The sequence below is a fragment of the Mytilus californianus genome, unplaced genomic scaffold, assembly GCF_021869535.1.
Source record: "Mytilus californianus isolate M0D057914Y unplaced genomic scaffold, xbMytCali1.0.p SCAF_1, whole genome shotgun sequence".
NCBI lineage: Eukaryota > Metazoa > Mollusca > Bivalvia > Mytilida > Mytilidae > Mytilus > Mytilus californianus.
In genome coordinates, this window is record NW_026262581.1 from 122,290,410 (window position 1) to 122,309,856 (window position 19,447).

General features: G+C 31.7%; 2 protein-coding genes across 2 annotated transcripts in view; one reads left to right on the plus strand and one right to left on the minus strand.

Moving 5' to 3' along the window:
* Positions 1–13,210, minus strand: part of LOC127712676 (neurocalcin homolog) — a 35,306-nt gene extending 22,096 nt beyond the window's left edge. The window contains exon 1 of the mRNA XM_052219277.1: positions 13,087–13,210. The gene's annotated coding sequence lies outside the window, so the exon portion shown is untranslated. The remainder of the gene's footprint in view (positions 1–13,086) is intronic.
* Positions 13,211–16,561: 3,351 nt separating this feature from the next.
* Positions 16,562–18,938, plus strand: LOC127712703 (neurocalcin-delta B-like). The gene is made up of 3 exons (XM_052219306.1): positions 16,562–16,717; positions 17,193–17,601; positions 18,324–18,938. The coding sequence occupies exons 2-3, from the start codon at positions 17,209–17,211 to the stop codon at positions 18,513–18,515; spliced, it is 585 nt and encodes a 194-aa protein (XP_052075266.1). The 5' UTR covers positions 16,562–16,717; positions 17,193–17,208; the 3' UTR covers positions 18,516–18,938.
* Positions 18,939–19,447: the final 509 nt, after the last annotated feature.

Here is a 19,447-nt window from a genome sequence, read left to right on the forward strand (position 1 = left end):
TCATTGTCTTGATCTAGTTTTCACATTGTGTAACACAGTCACTTTAGACTTAAGCAGTCTTTGTATTAATAACATAAAACGTCACCAAATTAACTTTCTATAACACTAATTCTATTAGCTGACAAAAGTTCCAATATAAGTAGTATAATTACAAAGTAATGAAACTTGATAAACATTTCAATCCAATGGTAAATGGATGAATTTCCATGAAAACGGAAAGATATACATAATTTCTTGGTTCATCATGCTTTTTCAGTTTTTATATCAATGCTGGAATTGTGAAAACAGAATACAGTATACGGAACAAAGACTTTATTATATCATTTTTTAATTTCTAAGATGGGACCGCTTTTCATATGTATGTTAATGTCCACATTGTTGAAATAACTGTTTTTCTAAGTTTCCATAGACAAAGTTTTATTCTCCTATTTTCTCAGTATGTATAACCACTGTGTATCATCGCCACCGGAAATTGGGTACTAACGAAGCGGAGAGAAATGGAAAAAAAAGTAAACAAGGTAATAATTCATTCAATTAAAGCATTTCTACTGATTTGATGAGGGTACCGCTTAAGAAATGATTTTCTGGTATATAATTCTTTAAATTATTAGGCCGATAAGTACAAAATTAAGACAAGATTTTGTGTTATACTCAAGAACTTGCCACTTAGTACCTGAAAATTTCGAGGTCGATCGTCCTTTGTCGTCCCATTGGCAAGATATTCAACTGTTTTTCATTATTTTTCCAGACACTTTTTTAGATTATTATAGTGTGGCATCATATTTACTGAAATTTGTTGTCAAAATGAACGTTTTTAAAGAATATAGACCATAAAAAATAAAGTCTAGGGTACGGCAACTTGCTCATGTTGACAAATTTACTGTATGGCAACTTGTTTTCAACTGTATGGCAACTTGCTAATTTCAAAATATTTATTTGCCGTCTTTTTAAAGAAAATAAAATATTAGGTTCAAATATCTAATTATGCATTTGATAAAAATACAATTCGCTTGACACCATTTAAGATGTATACACAATATAAGGCTTGAACACAGTCCTATTACATCTTTTACATACCTGATGTATACAATATGAATACGGCATATACAAAAGCTGGCAAATGATGTAACTTTCGGAAAGGCATGTCACTGTTTTACTGACCTGTTGTTCTGCCCTGACGTAGTGTTAAATGTTACCCACGTCCGTCCGACCCGTCTCTCCCGTCCGTCCAGAAAGTCCCAATAATTGGTTTCCGTTCTCTCGCTTTAGTATGCCTTAACCAAATGTTTTAAAACTTACACGAAATGCTTATCACCACAAAACACAGATCAAGTTATAAATTGGGTAGCGTCACTGTTACCGTTCTTGAGTTATGCCCTTTTATAAATGAAAAAAAGCTAAAGCTGACGTTTCTGTTCTCAAACTTTAGATTGCCTCAACCAAATGTTTTAAAACTTACACGAAATGCTTATCACCACAAAACACAGATCAAGTTATAAATTGGGTAGCGTCACTGTTACCGTTCTTGAGTTATGCCCTTTTATAAATGAAAAAAAGCTAAAGCTGACGTTTCTGTTCTCAAACTTTAGATTGCCTCAACCAAATGTTTTAACCATACAACATTAGTCAGCATTTGCATATAAGTGATGAACATTTCGGGGATGGGTTGTGGGTGGAGGGAAGGAAGGAGGTAATGGCAGGAGAATTTTTCCGCATTGAATATTTAGAACCATTAAGTGAATGAATTCTCTTTCAACTTTCAGATAAAATGAAATATAAATGAATTATCATTCTCTGCACAAAAAAAATGTTGTATTGCTACACCACGGCACCATGTTAAGGGAGGTTTGAGTGCTCACAAACATGTTTAAGCCCGCCTCAATATATATATGTGTCTGTCCCTGGTCAGGAACATGTAATATAGCGGCTGTCGTAAGTTGCTGCCTGACATATTTGTTTATGATTTTGTCATAAATCAGGCAATTTTGATACGGTATGGGTTTTGTTCATTGTGAAGTGTATAGTAACCAATAGTTGGTCAAATCTATTTCATTTGGACTTTGTTTGAAAGTCCTCTCAGTGAAAACCATTCTACGTCTCCTTTTTCAATTAATGTTATTGTCTTATTTGTAAAAGGCAGATACATCCAATATATTAGAATAAAGAACATTATTTTTTTTAAATAACTTCATCTCTATATAGTGAGAAATGAACAAGCTCGGTGGCTAACACTATTTAAATAATTAAAAAAAATATTAACCTTAGATTAATCATTTTTGGAAAGAATGAAAGAAGAATCAGATACAAGGGAAACAAATCCGGCTGTGGCTACGGCATAAACTATTTATATAAACTTTCTACTTGGGAATAAAGATGACCTTGTATGAAGTTTTTTTTGTTGTCATCTTAATATTATATACTTATTAATACAATTCACAAAAGCTAGCATCTTCGACTTGTAAGTTTAAAGAATTATAATGAAATAAAATCTAATAAGGACATGTTGAAGTATTTTTGAATCCTGATGGTGCATACTCATAAATTCTTTTGAAAAAATCCACGTAAATTAAAATGTTGATTTGATAGCGTTCATTTATTTATTTGCCCTCGTAAACAGTTTTGTTAAAATACCGAAATCGGTAAATTCTTATCGTGAACGAATAAGTCGGGTACACCTTTTTACATTCAGGCGTGCTTAAGTTGCACTTTTTTCTTATTAAGAAAAATGATTTTGATTTTAGCATCTATCTACAGATTAGATTATTTACACACACACAAAAATAGGGCTTACTGTTGATTTTGAAACTCTATGAATTCACATTTATATTCAACCAAACAGATAGGTTGAGATCCATACCTTTATAAGTTTCAAAACAGAGAAGGTGTGTTTGAAAACAAATAATCACGTACTGCTATATCTTTTAAGGCAAATGCAAGTCTTACTTGTATTAATTATATAATTTTAATTGACACAATATCACATTAAAATTTACTGAAAAATATTATACATAGTAATCATGAAAATGTACTACTGTAACAATGAAAATTCGGACGAATACACTCCTTTTCACTACCCCTCCATCTACTCATTTAAGTTTAGGCCAAACAGCCTTAGCAACAGTCTTTTATTATTTTTTCCCTGTAAATAAAAAGATTGATTGAATTTACTTAAACTAAAAAAAAATACAATCTTATTTTCAACAAGAAACGAGAAAATTAATTCGAAACACAATTCATGATTTATTTCTCCTAATTTTCAATGAAAACAAAGTATTTTCTTCACTTTTCTTTTAACAAATTTTTCATTTCAGAAATTTAAAAAATAAACAATAAACAATATACGTACCTTGACCTATAATGGTTTACTTTTATAAATTGTGACTTGGATGGAGAGTTGTCTCATTGGCACTCATACCACATCTTCCTATATCTATTTCACCCAGCACATTCTTTATGTGTCTGTCCGAAGCCACGAGCCTGTAGTTTGGTGGTTGTCGTTGGTTCATCTCTATCATATTTGTTATTTTTCGTAAATTGTTTTGTTATGAGTTAGGCCGTTAGTTTTCTTGTTGAATCCTTCCACAATTTTCATGTCACGGCGGGGCTTTTTATAGCCGACTGTAAGGTACGATTTTTCGTTGTTGAAGGCCAAACGATAGCATATAATTGCTTACATACACTTTATTTGACCCTGGTGGATAGTTATCTTATTTGCAATCATACAACATCTCCACTGTTTATATTTAAAAAAAAAACAGCACCAACAAAAGATGAATGGTCGGGTTTTTTTATTGAACTTACAAAATTTCACCCTGACAACAAATAAGACAACAGTCGTTAGTATTATAAAATATATGAATGTATTAAGAATAATATGGTTGAAAAAAACCTTTTTGTCTTTAAAAACACAAAGTCAAATAGAGGTACGCAACGACGCCTTCTGAACGAAATTAACGGCATATATTTTATAATATTTAATAAGTAGTTTATTTTGTATATTTGTAAGCCGGTAAAGCTTTGATACAGCCAAAATTTCGTCACTTGATATTATCTAATTTATAATAAAACAGTGATTAATTTCATCTTTAAATTACAATATATTGCAAGACGCCGTACAGACAAAAGTTGTTATTTTGCAATTCGCCGTACAACGTCCTGCAATTCGCCGTACAATAAACAAACAATGTTTTGGTCCATATTCTTTAAAAACATCTTTATGACAACAGATTTCAGTCAATATGATGTCACACTATCATAATCTAAAAACGTGTCTGGAAAAATAATGAAAAACAGTTAAATATCTTGCCAATGGGGTGACAGAGGACAATGGACCTCGAAATTTTCAGGTACTAAGTGGCAAGCTTTGGAGTATAACACAAAATATTGTCTTAATTTTGTACTTGTCGGCCTAATAATTTAAAGAATTATGTTTCAGAAAATCATTTCTTAAGCGGTACCCTCGACAAATCAGTAGAAATGCTTTAAATTGAATGAATTCTTACCTTGTTTACTTTTTTTTTCCATTTCTCTCCGCTTCGTTAGTACCCAATTTCCGGTGGCGATGATACACAGTGATAACATGTCTTATTTTGATAGCTTGTTTCTTCCTAAAGAAACTTGATAGCATAATTTGTAATTCCACATAACTTCAGAAAATTTTCAATTGCGAATTTTTAAAAGTTTTGTGGTCGAAAATGTATTGGTTGACTAATGAAAGTTTTAAAGAGGTATGATAAAAGGCGGTATACGGAAAGTACAGAATGAGGTCATATGATATAAAGAAAACCTCGAAATCTGCACTTTCTATTAGTATACGTGCTTGACCAAACATTTACAATGTACAGAGCATTGTAGCATTAATAAACGGTGTTATCAAGACGGTTATAGCAAGACAATAATTTTGAAATGGTTTGAACTCGCATTTCAATTATTTACCAGTAATTATCAGGTGATAGAGATAAAGTATCATCAGAAGTTCGGACAACTTGCTACATTCACACATTGTTCAGTGATACCTTAATTTGCTGCGACATTTTACAATAATTTTTTTACTGTGAAACGAAACGTTTCATCGTGACACGCTCATGCGTTCATTCACCTGAAGATGTAGACACTAACATGTTTGAAAGGGATAATTTCAATTTAGACTGAATATAACTCTGACCGAGCAGTTAATGGTTCGAAGCTATTACGAATCAATTCAACTTTGTTAGTCATAAACCATACGCGTAACAGGTGATGCAAATAAACAACTTATGAGCAAAGTAGTAACAATATAAAAACAAGAAGATGTGGTATGATTGCCAATGAGACAACTCTCTACAAGAGACCAAATGACATAGAAATTAACAACTATATAACTAATAACAAATCCATTCCAGGAACTTATTTCTATTTCAATTTAAAAAACAAAAACATCACTCGTTTGGTTTAGAATTTCATTTCATCGTTTAATGATTTGTAAGTCTGTGAACATGTAAAAGAAGCATTGTTTTGTGAATAAAATAAAAACATCTCTAAAAAAACATCATCTTATATGAAAATGAAATAAAAGCTTTTTTAGAAATTAGCGCGAACATGTTGGAGAAGACTTTTTTGTTTCATGCAAACAAGGTTATGTCGCCGTAAGCTGAGTTCATAATTTGAGACTTCGAATTATATATGTATGTCAGCTCTTCAGAATTCAGATGTAGCCTTCAGACATTTTCTCAACATTGCAAGATAGTATAGTTTTCTCACTTTACGAGGGATGTATGATGTTTATAATCATGTGTAAGAATCCCACCGTGAAGCTACAGAACCATCTAAGTGAATGTTCAAAGACCATCGGTGATTTATTCATGAAGAATCCTGAGTCGATCAATATATAAGCTTTTAACTACTGGAATTATTTTGTCATTTTACAATTGAATATCACTTCACAAAAATATGATTTTTTTCAATGTTTTATGAAAGTTAAAAAGCTTTTCAGCTCATCTCAAATGTACATATGTAGACACAAATTGCCGAGAAAGCACCATCTCCTAACAGAAAACATTTAACTTGGCCATCAGTAATAAGCTTTTAAATATGCAAAAATGACGGCGCAGTCAATCTCTGTCATTGTTTGTTCAAGTCAAAGGATAAATTGTTTTCAATAAAATACAGCTACAATAGTAGAACACATTTCTGTTCCAATTTTTATTTGGAAAAAAGTCTATCAGAAATGTTTATATGTACTTAAACTTTAAAATTGCGCCGAAATTAATCTGTGAATACACATTAATCACCATTTACGCAGTTTTGTGCAATAAAGGCTTGTGGGTCATACCACATCTCCTTATTTCATATTGTGGGCGTTTAGACTAAATATTAACATAAACTAAATAAACAAATTATTACACATGTCTTCTATCACTTCACATTGATCTAAACACACTAATTTATTGTTATTTCACTTTAAGAACACGATGTATTCCTATCCTTTATTATCTTTATTGACACATTTTGCCGATTTGACAAGGACATTTGTAATCAAAGTTCAAAAAAGATTTCCTTAATAGATATAGGAAGATGTAGTATGAGTGCCAATGAGACAACTCTCCATCCAAGTTACAATTTATAAAAGTAAACCATTATAGGTCAAGGTACCTAAGAAATACAGTATTATGCAAAACTTCCGCCATTATCAATAAAATTATGATATTGAAAAGTAAAATATCAATCAATCGTAATATCATTACATATAAAATTGAGAATGGAAATGGGGAATATGTCAAAGAGACAACAGAAGTACTAGTACTTCAAATCAATTATGGCTGAAATACCGCTCGACACTGTTTTCTTAAATGTTAAAAATGTCTATTGCATGGAGAATCTTTTTCTTGGAACGCTTGGTACCATATTTTTCTGATTTAAAAGAAGTCCTTTTCATGAAATCATCAATCAGTCATCGGTGTAAATCTTTTGTTCCCTTTTTCCATATAGTGTACTTAAATCTTTTGAATCTAAGTAAATAAAGAAACTTTTCAAAGTATAAGCTTCTCGTCTTTATTTTCAATGGCGGATTCAGGGGGCGTAGAGGACGCTCGCTACGCTCGGCGGTATTTCTTTACTTTTATGGAATTACGCCTCCTTTCAAATATCCTGGATCCGCCCCTGATTTTTTACTTAAAGAAGACTTTCTTTGCTATGGTCCTTATCAGCTTCCGGAGAGATGACGTAAACTAGTCAAATTGAAACTGTTAATGGAGTGTTACTTTTAAATAATATCTATCGATTAACCAATCATTTAATATATATATATAATATTAAAAGGCGTTATTTCGATAATTATAGTTACATAAAAGTATAATGGTTTTGGTTTCAGAAAAGTAATTGCTTTTCGGAGACAGAATGCAAAAAAATAAAATGTTTCCTTTTATGTCGTTTAATGATTTATGATAAATCTTAAGTCATGATCTGTCTATGGAAAGTGCGAATCGAGAAAACCGTTCCTTATGTAGAGTAGCGATATTTTCTTTTGTAAACGAGATGCATTGTGGGGAAATCTCAGACAAATGTTGACATTTGTAGGAATAAATGAAAATTTATCGGAAAGTACATGTTTATTCTTTTTAAAACATAGATGTACTTAACAGGACAAACGTAGATATAACTTACCATGTATTTTGAACATTTTATCCCAAGTATGTTGTATTTATACGAGTAACTATGCATTTGCATTAGCACGATCTATAATTTTGAGGTGTCCAAATACTTTGACAATGACGTACCAAAGACATGCAGTGGAATGGCCATTGAACTTAATCGATTGCATTCTACGCCATTATCACTTGTAATAGGATAATAATGCTATATTTTCTTATATGAGTGCGACATTTTTTCTAATAGAATAGCGATATGCTTTTATTATGAAAAACTTTTCCTATACGATATTTTTCTAATATATAGAAATGCCATACTTTATTCATATGAAAAATAAAACCGATAATATGACACAATACATCCAAACAAACCGAAACATCGACCATTATTCATGACAAGTTCGATGGTACATGCAAAAATCATTGAAATTTTGTATGGATGACGTTTCTCTCCATAATAAACCAATTATACGCTTATAAAAAAGTAAACACGATGTTCAACATCCCCTGTGCGTAGATCAATTTTGGGGGTTTCCAATCAAGCATATTTCAAAACTTAATTTTCGTTTATATTTTAATGAAGGTTAACAGTTTATATGTCCATAAAGAAATCCTTCTTTGTTGCTCGTTTAACTGGTCCACTTTTTTCCTTGAAATGGAACTTGAAAGGCTAGTAATCATCGATTTCACGCTCTATTGATTAATAATAATACATAAAATTCTTCCGTGTTTGTCGCGTGAATTATTAAATTCCGGACTGAACGTATTTATATATTTTAATATTAAACATTTTTTTTATTGCAAAAAACATCTTTTTCCTCATGGAGTGTCTGCATATTTACAATTTCATATTAGAAAATATCGCAACTCCACATAAGAAACGCTTTTCTCGATTCGCACTTTCCACAGACTGATAATGTGCATATTTTTGTTCAAATAAGGTCATATTGCATTATATTGCTTTTATTTCAATGCGAACGATCAAAAGTTATAGAAGTCAAACATATGAAATATTAAGTAGCACCAACCAACAAACTCAGTGCCGGAAATTATTAATCCAAACTGCAAAAAACCAGGTACATTAGTAAGCAAGTAAGAAAGTATATTCCATACAAAGTCGGCACATACATGTAATCAAACAATAAACATATTCTTTAGAAATCTCTTACAGCCATAAATAATAACATTCAAACCGCCTAAGGCCAACAATACCTAATGCCTTTGCGTATTCAATATAGTTTTTCAGTGGTTTAAAGGGGCGAATGCTGACCAAACCTGTACCCATGTATTTTTTCTGAATGAAGTTTAAACGGGTTTTCCTTCATTTTGAAAACATCGTGTCCTTTTTAAATCTAAATGACAGAAAAGTATGCATAGATGAGCGACACATCCCCACTTATCAAACCAAAGGCAACTCTAGAAATTAAATCATATATGATTTCGTCAATCGCAAAACCAACGAAATTTATTTTAGTCCTCATCATCCTCACCATACCGACATTTGATCGGTTTATAATCGTCTACATACTAGACGTCTCTGACCAGCTTAACACTGTGCCCCTTTTCACGTCTCTGCTTCATTATTCTGAACAAGAAGCGGAAGATACCAAAGGGATATTCAAACTAATATGTCGATGACAAACTGGCAACGCCATGCCGCAAAAAACGACACAAAAAAAAAAACACACAAACCATAGTATATAAACACAACGTAGAAAACTAAATATTTTAAAAGTCACATGAACCCGGAAAAAAACCTGGGGGATCCCAGGCGCTCCGGAAGGGTAAGCAGATCCTGCTCCACAAGCGAAGGTGTTTATCATTGTGAAATAAACAGTTTATTAGGTTGCATGTTTGATAAATCAAAATTAATCATATTTTAAAATAATATAGTACATGTATCTGAAATAAAAATATGCGAAATTAATGAATAGTAAAAATCTTAATTACAGGTAATTAAGAAATAGTTTGATAACATTCTAACTCCAAAATTAATAAAGTCATACTTCAAGTTTGTTCACATTTACTAATTAAACCAAATCTTTCGAGTAGTGTTTAAAAGAATCATTTATTTGAAATCAAACATTACACAAGACACGTATAGAACGCGGAAACGGATGTAAATGACAATTGATTTTAATATAAAAGGGAATACCTATGGGTTTTTTCACCATTGTTTCCCATGAAAAGGTACATTTTTGTAATAGAAGAATTGTGTGGACACGTATATGCATAAGAACGAGTTTACGCCTTACTGATGTACAATATTAAGTATCTATTTAGTTTATATCTGATGTAATTGAATTCAATTAAAAGGTATTTTAATTGTATTTACATGCGATCTTAACAAATAGTTTGCGTGAAAGTCTCTCGTAAATTGACAAAATTATACCTTTTAAGGAAAAGATACTACCAGTACTTAAATGTGACATGTACATTTGATATTGATCTCATTATGGTTTTAGTTCTTGTTCATTTTCCGCCCAGAAATTACTCTCCGTTATGCAAATATTCATCAAGAAAAAATAATAATTTTATGCAGTTTATGCAGGTTTTCTGCGGAAAAATTACATGGTAAATTTAAAATATCGCCTAGCACTAGTATGATCAGTGAAAACTTCCATATATAGGGACTGAATTTCTTTACAACCAGTCATACATTAATAGGGACGTTAAATTCGATTTCTCGTGTAAATTGGCACACTCTCTGCATGTTAAAAAACCCACTTGCAAAACATTTGAGGGGCACGTATGGGTAGAAATTATCAGGCAAACAACACGAAAAAGTTTGGTGCTAATTTGTTTTTCTTACTGTCCAAGTGTTTTAACTACTATTAAAACAAGTTTTAAATGCTAGTAAATACTGATATTCTCAATATAACAGAAGCTACTGAAATAAAAGAAACAATAGAAAAAATCAGAAAAAAATCGGTACTGTTTATCTGCTGTCAACAATTAGTTTTGTTAGACGGATGTCTCTCGATTTTAAATTTTACAAAAAACATGTAAAATTTGCAATTTTGTTTCAAAATGCCTATAATAGCTTTTTAATTTTATGGAAATTCAAAATGTATGGGAAATTGCTGAATATTGTTTTGAATCCATGATATCGACTCTTTTATATTCAAGTTCGAATATGGTTTGGCAAATTTTAGATTTTGACCCTGTGAATGAAAGAAATACGGGGGAATGGTCCTATAGTTTTATTGCATTAAGGACATCATTAAATACCATGAGTTGATTTGTATCTAAATGACAAAACACAAATGTACTTCCAGTAGAGTATTGGTTTTGGTAAAGAAATGTATTTGCCGAAGTTTACCCACAGCAACTGTGTCCTTTCCTAGACTTAGATATTTCATTTTTACACCAGAAACTCTACACAAAAATGTACGACAAAAGGGACGATTTTTCTTTCCCTATTGTTAATTTTCATTTTTTGGACGGTGATGTTCCTCTGGCACCATCTTACGGTGTTTATATATCCCAACTTGTTCGTTATGCCCGTGTCTTTAGTGACGTTTTAGATTTCAATGAGCGTAATCTATGTATTACTGGTAAATTATTAAGTCAGGGATTTCGTTACCACGAATTACTTAAAACCTTTACTAAATTTTTCTATAGATACAAATATTTGGTTTGCAAGTTTGGCTGTACCTGTAAAAAAAACTTATTTTAGACGGAATTGCACATTCTAAATTTTACTGTGATGTTGTTTACCGAGCACGGAAATTTATTTTCGACCCAGGTGAACAAGTCAATTCTTTAAATAAACTTATTCTAAAAGGTTACCAATTGAACACTGTAATTAGATCTTTGAATATTGTTTTTATTGGTTCAAATTTTGATTTTGTTATCAGTAAATTAAAATCGTAATAAATAGTTTTGTTATACACGTATGCACTCTAACGGTACTACAATCTGTCGATACCGTTAGTTTGGCATTGCACAAGGTCATGTTTTCTCTGACTGTTAATGACGTCTTAACACTAAATTCATTGGATGTTGGATGTGTACTGATTGATATTTTAGTCTTAGATACATGATTTTTTTTATTAGTTGTTACTGACTTTTAACTAGCTATCAGTAACTGCGAGTACTCTCAGATCTGTACATAGTGTCCTTTTTGTTGTTAGGGATGAGGGATGGATAAATACCCTTCCATGTCTGGTCTGTGTTTATGTTTGATGATTTTCTGCTTTGTATCAATCTGATGAGTTAAGCCTTTTTCAACTGATTTTTATAGTTTTTTCTTATGTTGTGCTGTTACACCACTGTCCCAGGTAAAGGGAGGGTTGAGCGTTCACAAACATGTTTAACCCCGCCATTACTTAAAAAAATGCTTATATCTATATAAATTGCAATTTTTAGTCATATTTAGCCATTTAAAATGTAGTTCAATTTTACTGTTGGAACTTCGATGTGCACATGAATCTGTCATACTACGAATTTTAATAAAGATGGGAAGACGTTTTTAAAATTGCTCTTGTGTGAAATAAATTCAGTGGAAACTATTCCTATGTATACCTCTTTCACATTTCATGCACTTCGGCGCTAGTTTATATTTCCCATTAAGAATTAAACTTATCCTAACCCTTCTGAAAAAGAATACCTCTTGTGTTTTGTTGTAGCATGGGTTTTTAAACAGATATACAGGAGAAATTACAAAATAGCATGTCATGAATCTATAAATAAAACAACATTCACATTCCATATCAAATTATTATAAATAGTTATTGGATTGAGAAATATGATCATAAGATAAGATAAGATAAGATAAGAATTTTATTAATCTAATCAAGAACCCATAAAGGGCATCATTTTACAACAATATAATGCACAATATGATTGGGAAAAAAAAAACAAGAACCTAATCATGTTATGGACAGGATCAGAGCCTAACACATCATATGTCTTACATAACTATTACAATAATTTCATAATAATAAAATATTATTTTATATATTTTGTATCCACCTGGATCTTATTTCTAAACACTGAATAATATAATTGCCTAGGCACATGAGAGTTGGTAAATGCTCATTTGTGAACAGCCAGAAATATTTTTTATCCTTGGGTAATTCTTTAAAATTAGTACAAAAACTGTTTACTTTATCCCATAATAATTTTCTCTGTTCGTTATATAAAGGACAACTTACTGAAAAATGGGTCTCATCTTCAATAGAATTTGATCCATGTGATAGGCAGTGATATATATACCTTCATTGTCCGTAAAATATGCTATAAGGTTTTAACACTTCCCTAAAGTTATTATGTTGTTTCTTAAATGTACTCGATCTTTCCTTTAAAAGCATACAGTCTTGTATATATAAGTGTCTTTGCCTAAAATTGGGTTGGATTTTTTTGTGTTGTTTGGTTGCTGTCTCGTTGAAGTTGACATTGAACCTTCTTTTATTCATGTACAACTTAATAAACTGTCAGAAACAATAACAACGCTTACTTTACAACAGAAAACAACATAATAGATCAGAGCAGGATCGAATCCGTGTTTTTAACATTAATCTATCTCCATATCGTAACCTTCAGTTTAAAATACCTCGGAAATCCAACGTGTTATGTGCATATTAAGGATGTGATGTAAGAAATGCTATTAAAATGACAAATGGCAACCCTCTAATAAAGAAAAAGATAACCATCGACGAACCCAAATCATTGCACGTTTGATTGAAGTCACTATGTTATCTTTTATCTAAACTTCAGGACAAGTTAAACTAACTTTTGTGAGTTAAAGAAAAAATATCAAATATCAAATATCAAGTCACACAAGTTGCATAATAAGATTTTTAAATAATACTTATAAAACCAACTAGCAGCAGTTACTGTTTAAAAGTAATTAAAAAATACCAAAAAGGTAATAAAGAAAAAGCAGGAAACATCTGTGAATGATTTTATCAGTATAAATAACATTTATAACAATAGATGCTAGCAAATAAAATCATGCACTTACCAAACTTTTAAAGAAAAAGGCCAGTTAAATTCAATAAAATGAGACATGGGAGTATACAACTCCAACCAATTTATGAAATACTCAGAATGCATACCGGATTTTCATATGTTATTCTTAACTCCCTCGTCTACATTCACACAAGATGAATGATCGGTACCTGCGCATTCTTTAATGTTATCCAGAGAAAGCCCCCCACCCCTTTCCACACACACAATCTAAACAATTATAGCATTTCGTTTTGGTTTTCAATAAACTTAAATCATTGTGAACTGAAAACGAAAAGCAATATCATGTTAAAACTAAAATCATTGTGAACCGAAAACGAAAAGCACCATGTTTAAACTAAAATCATTGTGAATCAAAACGGATTATACCTACATCAGCACTCTATATCAGTGTGAATCAAAAAAGATAACCACCACAAATAAACTAAAAGCATTGCGAACCACACTCAATCATAAACTTAAATCATTGTTATCACAATCAAACATCCTGAATCATTGTGGTAATCGGTAATTACCATTTTCATCTTACGTTTAAACTTCTAAACAAATCAAAATAACATTTATAATTTAAAGGAAAAAATGTGCACTCAAATATTTGATTTTCAAAAATACAGACTAATAAAAATTAAAGTGAATGTGGTCTGCTAAAAATAAATATAATTGCCGCCTTCCTAAAAGGCAGTTTGTATTACTTGGAAATATATAAATTTGTAATAGGGGTAAGCATAAGTTAACAACAGAAGCATTGGCTATAAGAAGGATGGTACCATCGGAAACTGGCAGGTCATCAGGTCATCAGCAGCGGTACTGACCTTTCGGACCTTCAATCGTATTATATATATTTCTGAATGCACGATACGCGTTTCTGGAGTAACCATAATAGCAATACCCATACAAAACGACTTTCCCCCCTTTCCTTTTGTTAATTCTCCTTTCCTTGATTGTGATGTTTCATTGGCTCCTTTATTGAGTATACATAGTTGATTCGATATGGGCGTGTTTGAAGTGAATTCTCGGTTTGCAAAGAACGTATTTTCATTACTAAAAAACCATTACAGTAGGGATACATATATAATAAATTTGTCAAACATTTACTATTTTTACTGGTAAAAAATATAGAAACTGTTTGAGGGAGTTAGTTTTATCATGTCTTCTTGTACTATTTATGACGCTGTTGTATGAAATTTTCTATGAAGTTAACAGCAGTCGATAGTAATCAATAGACGGCACGATTTGTTATCACCAGATTATAAAAGTACTTTGAGCTTGCATTCAGTAACATCTTGTAAGACGGTATACTTTGTTGTTTTATTTATTTTGGTGTTTGTCAACTTTTTTTATTTTGTGCTTTATTACTAACTATATCGTCATTTTCAATTTTATGTACGTTTTGCTAATCTGTTGATCGAGATTTGAAATAAGAGGGTTGAAATCTACAATCATTGTCATGTGTCTGTCATAATAAGGATATCGACCCATGTCCCATTGTCATGTGCCTGTCCTATTTTCATGTGCCTGTCTCATTTTTATGTGTCTGTCCCATTGCAATGTGCCTGTCCCATTGTCATGTGCCTGTCCAATTGTCATGTGTCTGTCCCATTGTCATGTTCCTGTTCCATTGTCATGTGTCTGTCCTATTGTCGTGTGTCTGTCCCATTGTAATGTGTCTGTCCCACTGCCAGTTCTTGTCCTTCACGGAAGTAATCAGTCTTCCACACTCTTTTGTCATTTTTTCCAGTACAATGAATTTTTAACAGGTAGGCATAGTTCCCATTGTCATGTGTCCGTCCCATTGCCATGTGCATGTCCCATTGTCATGTGCTTGTCGTATGTCATATCGTAATATTGCTAGTTATTTAGAGAATTTGGTTTTAAGGGACGGCCTTATATTGTTTCTGTTGAATTTATTCACAACTTCGCGCTTGGCACTTTTTATAGACGTATTGTTGTGACTTGAACAATGTATGTTGTCCCAGCTCTAGATTTTTTGTTGATATTTTGTTGTTGGTTTGCTGTTATCTGTTTTGAGCAAAATCAAAAGTTGTTAAACTGTTAATGGCCCCCCTCTTGCCCCTTCTTTTTATTTGGAAATAAAATCTAATTTTGGAATTCCTCTCCATTGTTCTCAGCCAATCAAAAGTACTGATTCTTATGAAATATGTATGTTATATAATTATCAATTGATATTATTTTATTATATAAAAGGGAATATGAATATCTGAGGTAAGAAAGATTCAAAGATTAAAGTAACTTTTGAAATAGAAGAATAAGTAATGGGGAATTTCGGTTTTACAAATTCAAATCTCTTTCTTATATAACAATCGCTAAACATGTCAGAATTCCTTTATCATTTAACATCAATTCTTGAATATAGAGCGATGGCTGCTTCCTTTGATATGTTTTGCAGTAAAGACTTGGACCTGCCAGAACTTTGTTTACGGTAATGATTATATTGCCTCATTATCTCATTCAGAAGATATTTACGTTTGTGTACACTGGATTCCTCTTATTCCGTAATTCGTTTGTTACAACTTTATTGTGATATTCCTTAACGATCGGTAGTTAATATGAGTTCCAAGAAAACAGGATATGCTGGTCAGTATCTCCGGGAGGGTAAGTATAATAATTAAAGTGTATCCTCATACCGTTCGCTGGATTGCTCTGTAGCCAAGGGTAAGTTTCATCCGGGTAAAATAAATTTTATCTAGCACGACCATGCGTTATATTTATAATTAAATGCATTCGTCTTTTAAATCTGTAAATCTTATTATATTGCGAAAACTTCGTTAAATAATTTTACGCAGCATAAACATCAAATAGTGTTTCAAAAATCCTCTATTTATATAATTGATGGCGTAATTTGAAGGCGTAGGAATTTCTTTTAATCGATTACATCTAGTAAATAATGAGGCGGATATATTTTCCAAGGCGTTCAGTCATCCCATAGATTACACCCCTTTACAACTTTAACAATAGTTGTAACTTAAGAAAGTGATATTATTCTCTAAAATAGAGTTGGTTTTTCCACATATTGAATTTCCGATTTCTGTATAATTTAAAGTAAGCTGGAAGAGTTACTGTCGTCAGTTCGCCTAAATTCATAAGCACAGTTTACACAGGTAAGCATTATTCTATATACAAATGGTAATGTTTATGTCAACTCATACATTTCTTTCTAGTCTGACTTCTTTTATTTACTTTTACAACAATATTATTTAAAAAATACAAATTTTAAAACCTACCAAATTATTTTGAACGGATTTTCTAAACTAAGTTAGACGTAGCATTTCAAAACCATAGAAATCATACAGTTATGCAAATTTGCCTTGAGCTTACTTGTTTGATTGTTCAAGTTTATAGGTTCCCAGTGTGTAATTTATTTAAGATACATGAAAGAAGATTGATAGACACTGTTTGAAATGCAAATGTTCGTTTCAACCTTGTTGCACAATTAATGAACGGGAAAAGAAGTAATTCCAAGGACAGCCAAGTCGCAATTTCTACTTTGCAGTGAACATATTTCTATTATAGAAATAAGATCTAAAAGCACAAAAAGGGAGCAAATAATATTTAATTGTTTTTTCATTGTTGCAGACATAAAAGTTCCAAAATGGGCGCCAAAATATCCTCAAAGAAGCTGCAGCCTAAAACTATCAACGAACTTCAACATCACATTGATGTAGACTTTACAAAAGATGAAATTCAAGATTGGTACAAAGACTTTGAGAAACATCTTGGCGAAGGTGAAACTGCTCTTTCAAGGACAGCATTCATCAAAGTCTATAACAGCTTGTTTGACGGTGATGCTTCAACGTTTGCTGGACAGGTTTTTCGAACTTTCGATGTAGACAATAATAATATGGTTGATTTTAAAGAGTTTATTTTGGGATTGTGCATGTCTGGAAGTACAGACCCAAATGTTAAACTGAAATGGGCTTTCAGTATGTATGATATTGATCAAAATGGATATATCTCTCAGGATGAAATGAACCATATTCTCAACGTAAGTCATTGTACTTGTTTATTTATAAGCTAAATGAATATGCAAAATATTAACGATATGATACCTTTTTTCAGTTAACAATTAAAATTCTTACATGAAATTTGTATAATAGTTGTCTTTACTTAAACATCTGTCCCTTTAACAAGCATACGATGCATGGTCGGTGCAATGCATTCATGTTATTTTGCGCTTTTCTATAGATTTTTTGTTTGATTTTAGTCAAAATGTATTTGCTATTGTTTTCGGTAATTTCTAAAAGAGGTAAACAACCAATTGATGTAATCTTTACTGACAATGTGGGTTGATCCCGCCAAATACGAGAGAAACTATGTCATCTCCGGCCTTTAAATACTGTAAAGGCAACTATAATATTACGTAGCCATTAAGGTTAATCTAACAATACAGTAGTTATAAAATCTGGGACCAATAGATATACTAGTCCCGTACTGAATTATAAAACAAAGTATGAGAGATATTTTTTGTGTCTAATTTGACATTCAGCAGGTGCGCTGGAGACCCAAAATTTGATAAACGTTTCTGATTGAAGTAATATGTAAATGGTGATAATATAACCACTATAAGAGAAGGGAAGGATATAATTAGTTTTTAAATCCATTGTACAGCAACACATGTTCTGCATTTGACCATATGTAAATCATTTAGATAGCAGTTTTATTCACATCATTATATTGTACTAATTATGTTTTGTTTTTATTGGTTAGGCTGTATGCAAAATGACAAACTGCCGCCTACCCGAAGAATTTACATCAATTGAAAATATGACCAAAAACATTTTTAATGTTCTTGATAAAAATTCGGACAATCAGATAAGCCTAGAAGAGTTTATAGAGGGAGCAGAGAAAATCCAATTTGTGATTGACATACTCCAGTGTGATCCAGCTCCAGATACGTAAACATTCAATGATTTCATATTAAATACTCTCAGGTATAAAGTGCTTCCAGGACCAAAAAACCTTTAAAGGTTTCTGTGCTGGATAGGATTCATGACCTACTATCGATATTTCAACAAAGAGTCATGTTAAGTCATTGTTCTTTTTAGCTGGGACTTAAGCATTTATCTATTGGTCTCCGTCTTTAGGCACAATGAATTTGCATTAAAAACTAAAACATAACACATTATGGAAATGATGTAGAAAAAGATATTTAGTATCGGATTAAACTTGTAACAACAGAAATGCATTCATAATATTCTTTAAAAATACAAGTCCTAGATGGAAATGAAATGTTTTGGTCATTTTGTTATTTTAGCATCAATGTAGAATAAAGTTATTATAGTAAGGAAAATATACTTATATATATATATACTATCTTTGTGATTTTCTTGTTTGTCTTTATAAACAGTTGTTCCAGACCATAAACTTAATCTTGTAATAAATCATTGGTTTACAGTCCCCCAAGACTTGTCGTATAGTTGTGGATTTTCAACCAATTCAGACTGTTATGATTACTTATCATTTCATATTTCCTGGTTTTTGGTGTTTTTAACTTTTAAAATTTATCTCCGATCTAAAGTTTCAAGTATGCAATGAGGAGATGACACACTTTTGGCATGTGGAATTAGGGTATAAAAAAGGGGGATGTGGTATATAGGGGGTAAAAAAAGTAGGGTGTGGGAAAAATTTAAAACAAAAATGTGGATTTGGAAAGTGAGGATCCCTCTGCAATCATGATCTATGTAGTAGCTGCTATGTATGTGAACAATATAAGACTGTAGTAACTGCTATGTATGTGAACCATATAAGAAGCAGTTTTGATTTGTCTTGTTATTTTGGAAGTGATCATCCCTCTGCAGTCATGATCTATGTAGTAGCTGTTATGTATGTGA